The sequence below is a fragment of the Grampus griseus genome, assembly GCF_964374135.1.
Source record: "Grampus griseus genome assembly, chromosome: 5".
In the NCBI taxonomy this organism is placed as follows: domain Eukaryota; kingdom Metazoa; phylum Chordata; class Mammalia; order Artiodactyla; family Delphinidae; genus Grampus; species Grampus griseus.
The window spans coordinates 39,540,263-39,552,402 of record NC_138998.1 but is presented as its reverse complement, the minus strand read 5'-3'; the positions used below and the strand labels follow the sequence as shown (position 1 = coordinate 39,552,402).

Genomic DNA, 12,140 nt, shown 5'->3' with positions numbered 1-12,140 from the left:
CTCTGCCTTAAACTAGGAAGCCACAGTTACGCTAGCTAAAACCAAATGTTTTGTCCTTAAACAAGGACAACAACCGCATGGCCCAGGGTGACATGGCCAGTGGGACTCACGGTCTCTGTCTGTGCTGGCTTCAGACAAAGCTGGTTTTCTCCCCTCCCATGTTTTCTTTCCTCCTTAAGGTGTCTAAGGCCCTTGTGCATCTCTTGAGTTTTCCCAAACCCACCTTTGGATGTCTGGCCAGACCACTCCCCAGAACTGACCCCTTTCCCCAAAGCTCTTGGCTCTCAGTAGGGCAGCTGTCAGCTGTTTTTTATGTTAATTCTCTGATTCAGTCATTTTTACGTGTGAGAAACACTTAAACTGTTTATTTTCTTTTTTAAAAAGTAATTTGTTATCAAATGTCTCTAGTAGTCTAGGTCTGGGGCCTGTTTTTAGGGGGGACCTCGGTCTCACCAAGTTACTTTGCTCACACCCTCTGTTCTGGAAAGGCAGGACCCTGCTTTTTTTGCTGTCGTGTCTTGCACCAGATGGCCTCCTCTGCTGAATGCCCCGGATAGCTGAGTGCCCTGGAGGGACAGGGCGTCACTGAGGTCTTCAAGCAAACAGTCTAACAATTTTAAAAAATTGGTGTTCGGCACTGACTAGATGCCAGCACTGTACTGAGTGATTCAGTCCTCACAAGAGCGCTGTGAAATAGGGGCTACAGTTTTCTGAATTTCACAGATAAGAAAATAGTAGCAAAGAGGCTTTAACCAATTTGGCCCGGTCACCAAACCCAGAGGCTAATAAACATTGTCAGCGATGGCTCACGTTTATTGTGTACAGATTATGTGCCAGGTGCAACGCTAGTGCTTTGTAGGAGTTGCTCCATTTAACCCCTGATCAATCAGATCAAGGTTCTAGGAGTATCTTCACTTTTTTTGTTGTTTTTGGCCCGGCCGCGTGGCTTGCGGGATCTTAGTTCCCTGACCAGGGATCGAACCCGTGCCTGCTGCAGTGGTAGTGCAGAGACCTAACCACTGGACTGCCAGGGAAGTCCCTATCTTCACTTAGAAGAGGAAACGGGTAGGGTGAGGGCAAAACAACATGGCCACAGCATACAAGTTATAAACGGCAGACCCAGGCTTAAAACAAAAAAACCCAGAAAACTGACCGTGTAGTGAAGAATGGAATTAGTTGTGAAGTTGTTTCTTGGGCCAGTCATGTTTCTGAAGCATATGTCATGGCAATTTCTAGAACGAAAGTGACCCTTTGTGTGCCACTTTGTCCCTTTGTATAAACCCAGTCTGTAGCACAGTCAACAGGCTTTCCTCTCCTTGTTTCTGGGCACAGACAACCGGCCAGACAACAGACAAGTCGCCATTCAATGGGTGGGCGGGGGGAGGAAGGAGAGGAAAGCAGGTTCGGGGCGGGGATGGCAGCAACTCTACAGTGCCAGCTTCATCAAAGCCATGAGTTCTCGCCACAATCGAAGCTGCGTCCCCAAAACCGATACTTAAAGGCAAGAAGCTCCCACCTGTGAATCACCTGCCCGTCATCCAGGCTTGGGGAGGAATTCCTCAAGAAAAGAAGGTATGTGATGGGATGCAGCTTGATGATTTCTATCTCATTGTACATCAAGTAGGGTGAGACTCTGAAAAACGCGTAAGTTTCCCCACAAGTGAGGACCTGGGGTGGCCATACACATTCCCCTCCCTGTTTACAGGGATAAGAATTGATCTCTGGAGGGGAGGATTCACATGAGGAAAGGTAGGGGGGACAGGACGGACTCTGAATCGTTCCTTTCTTGTGACCTTTTCATATTAAGGAGGAATGTGATTGTCAGAGTTTGAAAATTACATGGTATTCCATCAGGTAAATCTTCTAAAATTCTCATGGTTTAAAGAATTAAAAAGCACATCTCTTAAGCCAGAGGAAGGCAGTTATCCATGTGGTTCAGGCAGAAGTTCTATCTAATTTAAAGCAAAGGGAGAGTTTTTCTAGTTGTAATTTAGAAGCAACTTCCCCCTGAGAGCCCAAGGGTCACAAAAATTAGAATAATTTGACTAGAAGACCTCTTAATGATGCTTTTCCCAGTTGGTGGATATTATTGTGTATTTGTTTAATGCACAGTATGTTATGGGGCTGTGGTTAATAGGGAAAAACATTTTTATGTATTTTATATTTAGATTCAGATGTTGAACAAAAGTAATAAAGTATATTCTCAAAAACTCACTCACTCAATGGCCTCAGTATTAAGTCAGATCTAGCCTTATGAGGTTCCCTTTAAAACGTGAGACTAAAGGAACTAGGAAATGAGTAAGAATATCATGGCATTCTTTCTAAGGTGACTTTGTTCAAATTTCATCAGAGTTTTCAGTTTTCCCATGATGTGTATTTTAACACTCAAATATTCCAATCACGTTAGAAAAATATGAGAATGACTTTAATTCAGTCATTTTATTTTAAAACAACATAAGGTATATCTCAAATTCACTTGACAATAAATATCTTAATAAATATAACATAAATAAATATAAGTTCACATGCTTTCATGAACACAAAATTATATAAATAAATATTTTAAAATAAATTATGCTTGAGTGTTTGTTCCTACAAACTCTTTGGTACTGAAATAGCTTATAAATTCTTGCTCTTCTATTAAAGGGAAAAAAAGAAAAACACGTTCTGGGAGGACATTTCCCCTCATCAATTTGCTCATGAAAACTTAAAAATAACTTATCCCTAGTAAATATGAAATAGACTTGATCAAAGGAATCATGTGGACAGAACAGTCACATCCTGCAAATCTGGAGTAATGACTAATGTAAACAAGCATGAGAATTCCTGTACCAGCTTAAGTAGGAACAGGTCAAGCCACCCCCGCCCCAGTTCTTAACCCATGCCCTATTACAATTTCTTTGGTTCCAATATTTATAAAAATGACTTTAGGAGAGACCTCAGCTTTTTAGGAAGAACTCAGATAGCTCATCATTCTGTCGATGGTCACCACACGAATTCTGAAGGCATGAAGAAGTATGCAGAGCTTGACTTTAGTCTTATAAAAATCCAGTTCTTCCAGGGAGGGTTTCTGTGACACAATCTTGCTGTGGGAATTCAGGGCCTAGGAGAATAAATATTGAGCATGACATAGACAGTATTCCAAAATTAAAACGTTCATCCGTAAAGATGGGTGAAGCCAATACACGTCTCAGAGCCTGCAACCCACTTCCTCACTGCATCTCCTAAACCAAATCAAATCTACTCCCAGCCAGATGGGCAGGCAGAACCTGAGAGAAGAAATGCTCATTATCCAGGCACGTGGATCTTCAGGGAGCTCTGAAAAGACCCTGAGAGCTATTTAGAAAATCATCAGTGGGAGTTGTATTTTAGCAAGGAACAATTCTGTTAAGATGACATCTGCTGTGATATGTAATTAATTTTTATATGTTACATTAAGAAGCGGCATCCTTTTCAGAACGGGGAGGTGATGGGTTGCTATTGATTGGAAACTCTCAGTCAGTATCAGACCTGTTGACTAAAGACACTTATTCGTGTGAGATAAATAAACCTGACAGTTTGAGCCCTTTAATTTGATAACACAATGCAAGACCATATATTTGCACAATGATCAGCAATTTTGCTTGTACTTCCTCACAAAAAGCCTAAAAGAAAGGTAGGGTGGGTAAAGTCATCCCATTTTACAGAAGAAGAAACTGAGGCACAGAGGGACAAAAGGTCTGGGCATAGTTGTCTGATTACTGGTAGAACTGATTCGACTCTTGGTCCTGAAAATGAAATATCATCTACAACTCTCTAGATGGTAACATTCTTTGATACTTGCACGGTGTTCACTGCCTTTCAAACCAGTAATCTGGTACCCCCCCCAAAAAAAAATTAAAAAAGGGTGAATGAAATAAATTTCTTTTCAGACAATCATTTCTGATGCCGTATTTTTATCCCATGCCCTGGCCAACATGGCACTCACCCTGCTCTTTCTTAAGTGGATAATTCTGTGTTTTATGTTAGCATCATGTGCTATGGTGATTCAGAAAGTTACAAAGCATGTTCTTGTCTATGAGTAACTGTGGCTGTCCCCAGGTGATAGGTCATTCTTTTCTTTCATTCACATTTTGGTTCAGCACGCATCATATCCAGGCACCAGCCCCGCTTGTCTTCTCTAGCAGTATTTGCAGATATGCATGCCAGCCCCTTGCATGTACATCCCAGAGGCTTTAGAGATGCATGAGAAGATGAGTGCAGTGGAATCCCTTTGATGGGGGTTTAAATCCTGCCTCTGCCGCTTCCAAGCTGTGTGACCTCAGACCAGTGGCTAACCCTCTAAGCATTGGTCTCCTCATTTGCACAGACCCCAAGTGGTTGCCAAGGGGACAGCATAAGGAAATGTATGCACCTTTGCCCAGAGCCTGGTGCGTACCGCATGGTCCACAAGCAGGAGGCTGCTTTCCTTAATGTGACCTGCTTACGTTGCCCTCTCTCTAGAGGGTGCCCCCAAGGCTGTCTCCCCCAGTATGTAGCTGGCTTCAGAAGGGGGCATTTCAGGCCTCCCCCAACCCAGGAAGGGCTGATGGTATACCCCTTCATCAGGGACCCTGGCTGGCGGTCTCAGCATGAAGAAGGCCTTACCTGCATCAGCTCAGCAATAGCCGCCAGCATGTCCTGATCCACAAAGATCTGCCTCTTAGGATCCATCAGGAGCTTTGCGTTCATGGCCTGGAACTCCATGTGGTACATCTTCAAGTCCTCATAGATACTGCTAAGGCACAGGGTCTGCATAATACGACAAAGAGGGGAAGGGACTACTGAGATGGGCTAAAAACGTACCTCCCCTTCCCCTGCCGTTGCATTTGAGGAAAGAATTTTGTGTCTTACCGTCATAAAAGAGCTCCTTCTGGAAGACAGGCAACTCCCATTCTAGAAGAAAAAATAATCAGGTATCAATGACATGAATTCATAACATGAGCTAAAACCTTCAATTTTCTGACTTACAGTTATTAAAGAGGTCTCTCTGGAAGCCAGGCAACTCTCATTCTAGAGCCAAAAAAAAAAAAAAATACATCAAAGACATTAATTATTAATTCTTAATGTAAATTTTTCTGACTTTTGTTCTCAAACATCTTTTTTTTTTTTTACTGTGGTAAAAAATACATGTAAAATTTACCATTTTAACTATTTTTAAGTGTACGGTTCAGTACTGTTAAGTATATCTCACACTGTTGTGAAAAACCACGTTTTTATAAATTTTTTTTCCAAATTGAACTTCTACAATGGGACCTGTTAAAGTCCCATGGTGATGGACCCCAGAAACATGCACATTTTTGGAAGAAGACGAGGTCTGATGCACAGCTCTTAACTGTATTACAAACTTTGGGAGGAAACCCCTCTATACCGTGGCTAATTCCAGTGGTAAGCAGGCCTCCACTGTGCTGGTTCTATCTTTGGTGATATCTTCATGATCAATCTCTTCAGAAGTGCAGGAGTAAAATTCTAGGGTTTGTCTGGCCTGTAAAACATAAAGAGAAACCCAGTTTACAAGATTAATAAGGCACCCAGCTCCCCATGGCACTGGCACCAAAGCTAGAGCTGGCTGCCCTTGACCTCCACCTCTGATCTGTGGGAATTTTAGGGTCTTCATAAGACAAAAGGAAACAGATCATTTACACTCTCTCTCCATCCCTTCTCCCCTTTTGCTTAGGACACGTTTCTCTGGATGATATGTTTTTCCATTACGTAAACACTATAAATCATTTCAACAGGCTGTGCTAATCAGCCTCTACACCACGCTGTGACACTTGCTTCTGGTGAAAACGTTGTTTTCCTTTTGTCAGCATGGCTGTGTTTTATGAATATCTTTTTCAAGAAGAGCTTCTAAAGGGGGACTGTTAGGTCACTACATGATGAACATAACAAACATGCAACCTTAAAGACAAGCGGAGATTTAATATGTGGTGTACACACACGCATGTGCGCGCACACACACACACACATGTCATCTTACAGGCATGTTAACTATAATTATGATATTGAGAAGTCGATGACTTTTTGATTGAAGAGCGAGATCATTGTTCCATTTAACAAGCCTGATGTGTGCCAGGCACTGTGCTAGGTACAAAGGAAGGTGACAAAGAAGGGGACTATGTTATGTCCCCAGAATTCCAAGTTCAGCTGTGGAGTCAGGCAAGTGCCCAAATGACCAGGAGACATGCTGGCAAGTGAGAAGGGCTGAGAAGGGTCAGAAGGCTCTGGGAAGGGGGTGGAAAGGAAGCAAAGTCTTCCCCAGAGATGGGGCATCTACAGAGGAGGGGGAATTTCAGGCTGAGGGAACAGCGTGAGCCATGAATCAAAGCTTGAGAGTACAGAACATGCTGGGGTACAAGTAGTAAAACTCCTGTCTGTGGTAAGCAGAATAATGCCCCTGCCAAAGATAGCCACCTCCCAATCCCTGGAACCACAGACTAGGTTATGTTACGTAGCAAAGGCGAATTAAGGTCACAGATGAATTTAAGGTTGCGAATCAGCTGACTCTAAAATAGAGAGGTTATCCTGGAGTGTCTGGGTTGGTCCAGTGTAATCACTGGGTCCTTATAAGCAGAAGAGAGAGGCAAGAGAGTCAAGCTCAGAGTGATGCAGCATGATTAAGTCTCATTTGTTGGCTTTGAGGATGGAAGGGGCCCACCAAGGAATGTGGGCTGCTTTTAGAAGCTGGAAAAGGCAAGAAAATTGGATTCTCCCCTAGAGTCTCCAGAAAGGGATACAGCTCTGTTGACACCTTAATTTTACTCCAGTGAGACCCATTTTGGATTTCTGAACTCCAGGGCTGTAAGATAATAAATTTGTGTTGTTTAAAGCCACTAAATTTGTGGTAATCTGTTACAGCAGCAATAGAAAATGAATACACTGTTCCTGGAGGTGGTCAAGCAGATCGAGGCAGCTGCTATCCCGAGCAGGTTCTAGAAGGTTAGATTTGCAATTATACTTCAATGAGAAAAAAAAATCTCCAAATAACACAATAGTTTTATTTCCGTGATAATTGCTTTCCTTTATTCCAAAATGAAAACGGCGACTATCTCTCTATTACTATTGCATGGTTAAAAAAGAGGACCTTCAAGAATCTATAAAATAGTGCCTGGCATACAGTAGGCACTCAATAAGTACTTGTTGAATGAAAAAAATGAATAAATAGAGCCAAAAAAAATTAGACTTGAAAATGTGGGCCCACTGCTATAGTTTTTCAGATCTTTTCAGGAGAAGCTGGAAATTTGGATCCTTATATGGGAGGTCTACTTTTTCAGTGGCATGAAACTCAAAAATCAGAATGAAATAAAAAAGACATGGCTAAACTCTACAGATCTGTGGACTAGATATGGCCTGTGAGTCACATGCATTTGCCACCTCTATTTTCTCTGCAAGTAGCCAGCTGATTTGTTCTGGCAAAACTGATGCAGGAATCATATTAAAAAATCAAATTGAGTTCGGCAATCTTTCACCTTTGGTGCTGCATCTGGGAGTAGAAGAGTCAGCTTTTTCACATAAAGCATCTATTTAAATAGGAGCTCCTAAATTTTACCCACATGGAACCTTTCTTTAGGAATCAAAGCACCTATCTCTGCAGTTTTCACTTGGTGAGCTGCCTTTTTAATTAAGATGGATTGAACTGTAAGGAAAAACTGGCAGCAAGTTATGAAAGATTAGAAGGGGAAAAAAAGAGTTCTTTAAGAAGGACTCGTGGCATTGAGCTTCCTTTAAGATATTCATAAAGCAACAAGCTAGAAATCTTCAAGGAAGATTTACTAGAGAGCAAGAAGGCGAAAGGACATCTTTTAAAACATCAGTCTTAGGCCGTTGCAGCAAAAGCAATAGATGTTGGAGTGCTTTTAAAGGAAGAAAAAAAAAATTTTTTTACATTAAAATATGAAAGCTAAAAAGATGACTGAAGCTGTAAATAAAATTAGATAACTCTCTCCCCAGAAAATGAAGCCTGGATGTGCACTGTCACGAGCTCCCTGAAACGTGATGCTCTAGCAACAAGCCGAGTCACCAGGCTGGAAGCTGGAGAGGAGCATTAGACACAAGGCTAATTCATCTTCGCAAGCCCTGGAGCACACAGGCCGCCCCTAATAGCGGTTTCCTGGATTGATAAGTATGTCAGAGGAACAGTGTGGGCCTGACACAATTCCATCTCTGTTGGCAGGCTACAAGGAACACTGTAAGTATCCACTTTCCTCTGTGTAGACACAGCCCAAACGAATGCCATTATAATTTATTACCCCTCCTGCTTTCTCTGGAGACAGTTTCATTGCAACTCTTTAGCTAATAGTTGGGCCATGTGTAAAGTTCCCTCTTCTTCTCTCTCTTTTTTTTGGGGGGGTACGCGGGCCTCTCACTGTTGGGGCCTCTCCCGTTGCGGAGCACAGGCTCTGGACGCGCAGGCTCAGCGGCCATCGCTCACGGACCCAGCCACTCTGCGGCATGTGGGATCTTCCCGGACCGTGGCACAAACCCGCGTCCCCTGCATCGGCAGGCGGACTCTTAACCACTGCGCCACCAGGGAAGGCCCCTCTTCTTCTCTTGACAGCTCCTGATTAACTTCCACAATTTTCCTGCAGTTCCTTCAGGTGACCAGGGGTTCGGAGATGCCCCTTCACTACAGAGGCTGCTAAGTGGGAACCAGGACATTGAAAAGCTCACCTTCTCAAGGGTGTTGCTGACGGCTCTCAGCAGGTTTTGGGAGTGGTTGAGGCACTGGAACATTCCGGGGCCCGCTGTGGTGGCGGGTAGGCTCCTGGCCAAACTAAAGTGGTCCAGGTGGTGGAGGAGGACCAGGGTGGCCACAAGGAGGAGTCCTGAAAGGGAACGGAGGGGCAGGATGAGCTGGCCTACCTCCATCTTCCATCTCTTCTGGCCATCTCCACCCATCCACTTCTTCTGGGCACCTGCCTCCCTCCACCCGTTTCCAGTCTTCCTTCAACAACTGAAAGATGAATCGGGTTCTTGCAAGACAGCGCTCTGTGCTAGCGTTAGAAACCTACTCGCTGTCACGGCCACCTTGTGAGTTCAGATAGGGGTGTGGACAGAGTTCACCCAGAGAAAGTCTCCATTTCAGGAGGAGGGAAAGTGAGGCCAGGTGGTGAAGCGACCCAGTATTTTGTAAGCAGTGGGGTGACAAAGCCTCGCTTTGAAGCCGGCTGGGATCTGCCCTCTTAGAGCTGTAGCCTAGGACCCTGGGCAAGAAACCATCCCGTGGGGCCTCCGTTTCTCATCAGTGAAGTGGGCATAATACTTAGCTCACAGGGCTCTTTCAAGGTTAAAAGAGACGATATCCTATCGAGCGCAGGGTAAGTCCGCAATGCCTTTCCTCCTTTCGTTCTCCTCTGCCCGAAGTTTGCTGACTGCTTTCCAGGCTCCGCGGAGCCTGTCCCAAGTTTCTGCCTCCTCTTCCCGGCCGCCACCCCTCCCCACCCCAGCGCCGAGCGCTAGTCTCGGGCTGGTTACTTACTGCGAGGCGGGCACATGCTGAGCGGCGCTGCGGGGGCACCGAACCGAGCGGGCAGCTGGACGCAGACGGGTGCACGCGGCAGGTGAGGGTGGTGGCTGGAAGGCCGACCCGGGGGGTCACATTTTTATAATTGCCCGAGGCGCGGCAGGACTTTCCCGGGACTCTGGTCTCTTGCTTTCTTTCTCTCTCTGTCTCCTCTCTACATCAGCTTCTCGGTGACACGTGGAGTCTGGCCCGCGGGGCTTGCGGCGCTTTCGGATTAACTCCCAGTGCGCCCGGCCGCAGTCGTTCCGGGACGGCCCCGCCGCCTCCGGCCTGGCCCAAAACGAAAGAGAAATTCGCGCAGAGTCGCGGCGCGGGGTCCCCGGGCAAGCCCGACCCCTGGCCCTCACCCTCGGACGGCCCCCGCCCCCAGGTACCCACCCCTGGCCCCGCCTCCTGCAGCGCCCCCTCCCGACGGAGCGCCGAGTAGGGCCACCCGCTCTCCATCTATATCCAGGATGAGCCCTGACCTCCGGCCTGGTTCTGGAGGGGGGTGGGCAAATCATTCATTTATCATTCCTTTATTCAGATAGTCCACGGTGTGCCAGGTGCGGGGCACCCAGCAGTGAACAGGTCACTTTGGGGGCACTCCCACACGAAATCTGACTCAACGTGTTTTGTTCCTGGGTACCCTCTTAAACACGGAAAGGGATGAAAATCAGACTGGCTATGCAGTAACTACTCTCCTAGAGAATCCAGTTTTTTTACAGTGTCCAGGAGAGAATCGTTACAATTTAGTGGGATGGATGTGCAAGGTCTTGGCAGGAGAGGCCAGAGAGAGGGCACGTCAGCAGGAGCAACGGGGGTGAGGGGGCAGCAAAAGCTCCCAGAAGCAGGGGGCTGCGACCTGAATGTTGAAGGGTGAGTAGGCATTAGACCGCTTCCAGTGGGATGGGATGCAGGTTCTAGGTTGAGGGAACAGGGATCGGAAGTACAGTCAAGGAAGGTAGAGGGAGGTGGCGATCTAGCGGTCCTATACAGGGTGTGAGGTTGGCGACGGTGATGGGGCTGTGCCGTGAGGGTAGTAGATGCCGTGCTAAGGAGTGTACATTCTGGTGAGGGTGGTGGGGAGCCTTCTAGGGTTTTAGGCAGGAGACATGGTTGGATTTGCATGATGGGAAGATCTTTCAGCGGTAGTATGGAGGATGGATACCAGGGGTCAGGAGTGGGAGGGCGTGGCCAAGGCCCTATTCAGAATGGAGGGTGGGCAAGAGGGATACTTAGGGTGGGGAGGGACCAAGACTTGGTAACTCCTCAGGTGAGAGGGATAGGAAGGTGCTGAGAATGGCTGAATGGAGGTTGTTCCAGTTCCTGCACAGGGGTTACTGTGAGAGGGGAGTGAGTTTGGAGGAGACACTGAGAAGTTCCACTTTGGATGTGTTGGGTTTGAGGTTCCTGTGGGACTTTTCAGTTCACTCATTTGTACCACGAGCATTAGTCACCCTGGGTATGTGTGAAAGGGAGGGGTGTGTTTGGTCACCCACTCAGCATCTCTGATGGATCTGACTGCACTAAAGTCCCAGGACTTCACAATGGAGCTGCCAGTGCCCACCTTTGTGCAGATGCACTAAACTTGGATAGGGATAAGCCTTTTGGAATACAGGAGAGAAGAGAGGGTGCTTCCTCTAGGTCCCTGTTGAAGTCGGGAAGGATGAGGTAAGCCTTGGGATGTTACCATGAACACTCGGCAGGGCCAAACTTTACTGAAGATGGAGTGATGAAGCCAACTAGGAGAAAGGAGAAAACTGTGTTAACCCCTTGTCTGATTCAAACTCTCTCTGTTGTTGGCATCAGTCCCCCTAGCAGATCATCTGCTCAAGGGTGATGAGGTACCCACCATAGGGACTTGTAGATCTGTGTAAAATGGGAGCAATAGTTGATCTCCAAAGCTCCTTCCAATGCTGCAGTCTGTGAATTACCCCTTGGGAATAGAGAGCAATGCATCGTCAGAAACAATTGCATCTAGCAGACTGTGTGAAGCAAATGACAGGTGCTGAGCTGTGTTGTTGCCATAGGAGTTTAGGATCGAGTTAAATGTACTTAAGTCAGATGAAGTCAAGTTTATCACAGCTGAGCTATTTCTCCCTTGGAAGGGCCACCTCCTATGGAAAAGTAATTTCTGCAGCATAAATGAGCATAGGGCCTCTGCTCAGAATGGATTCTTGGCCACCAGACACAGTTTTTGCCTATACTTTTGTGAAAGTTCTCTGATGTGCTGCACATCCTTTAGCCAAGATAGAACAACAGCCTTCTTCTGGGATAACATTACTTTTCTATAAGAGACATTCTTTGCCCATGATTACTACTACATGATATCTAGCATTGTACTGGCAGTCTTGGCCAATGCCATAAGGAAAGAAAAAGAAATGAGAGATTTAAAAACCAGCACATAAAAGACAAAAGTGTCACTATTAACAACAGAAACAACAGATCAAATACTAGAACTAATAAGAGAATTCAGCGTCTTCACTGGATACAAATACCTACTTTCAAAAATCAACCAAATTTCTCTACATCTGCAACAACGAATTAGAAAATATAATAACAAATAATATACCAGATAATAAATAGACAGTAATAAAAAGAAAATACCATTCACAGT

General features: G+C 45.6%; 1 protein-coding gene across 2 annotated transcripts; it reads right to left on the bottom strand.

The window, feature by feature from the left end:
* Positions 1 to 2,546: 2,546 nt before the first annotated feature.
* Positions 2,547 to 9,859, bottom strand: IL12A (interleukin 12A; the record flags this gene model as incomplete). 2 transcript variants are annotated; one of them, XM_082654861.1, is made up of 7 exons in its annotated part: positions 2,547 to 3,103; positions 4,627 to 4,770; positions 4,873 to 4,914; positions 4,990 to 5,031; positions 5,390 to 5,503; positions 8,689 to 8,843; positions 9,497 to 9,859. In XM_082654861.1, 7 exons carry the CDS (start codon positions 9,510 to 9,512, stop codon positions 2,948 to 2,950), a joined length of 669 nt encoding a protein of 222 aa, XP_082510987.1. In that variant the 3' UTR covers positions 2,547 to 2,947. The 2 variants fall into 2 exon arrangements, with proteins under 2 accessions (XP_082510987.1, XP_082510986.1); XM_082654860.1 differs by lacking the exon at positions 9,497 to 9,859 and having other exon boundaries at positions 8,689 to 8,916.
* Between the last annotated feature and the right edge of the window lie 2,281 nt (positions 9,860 to 12,140).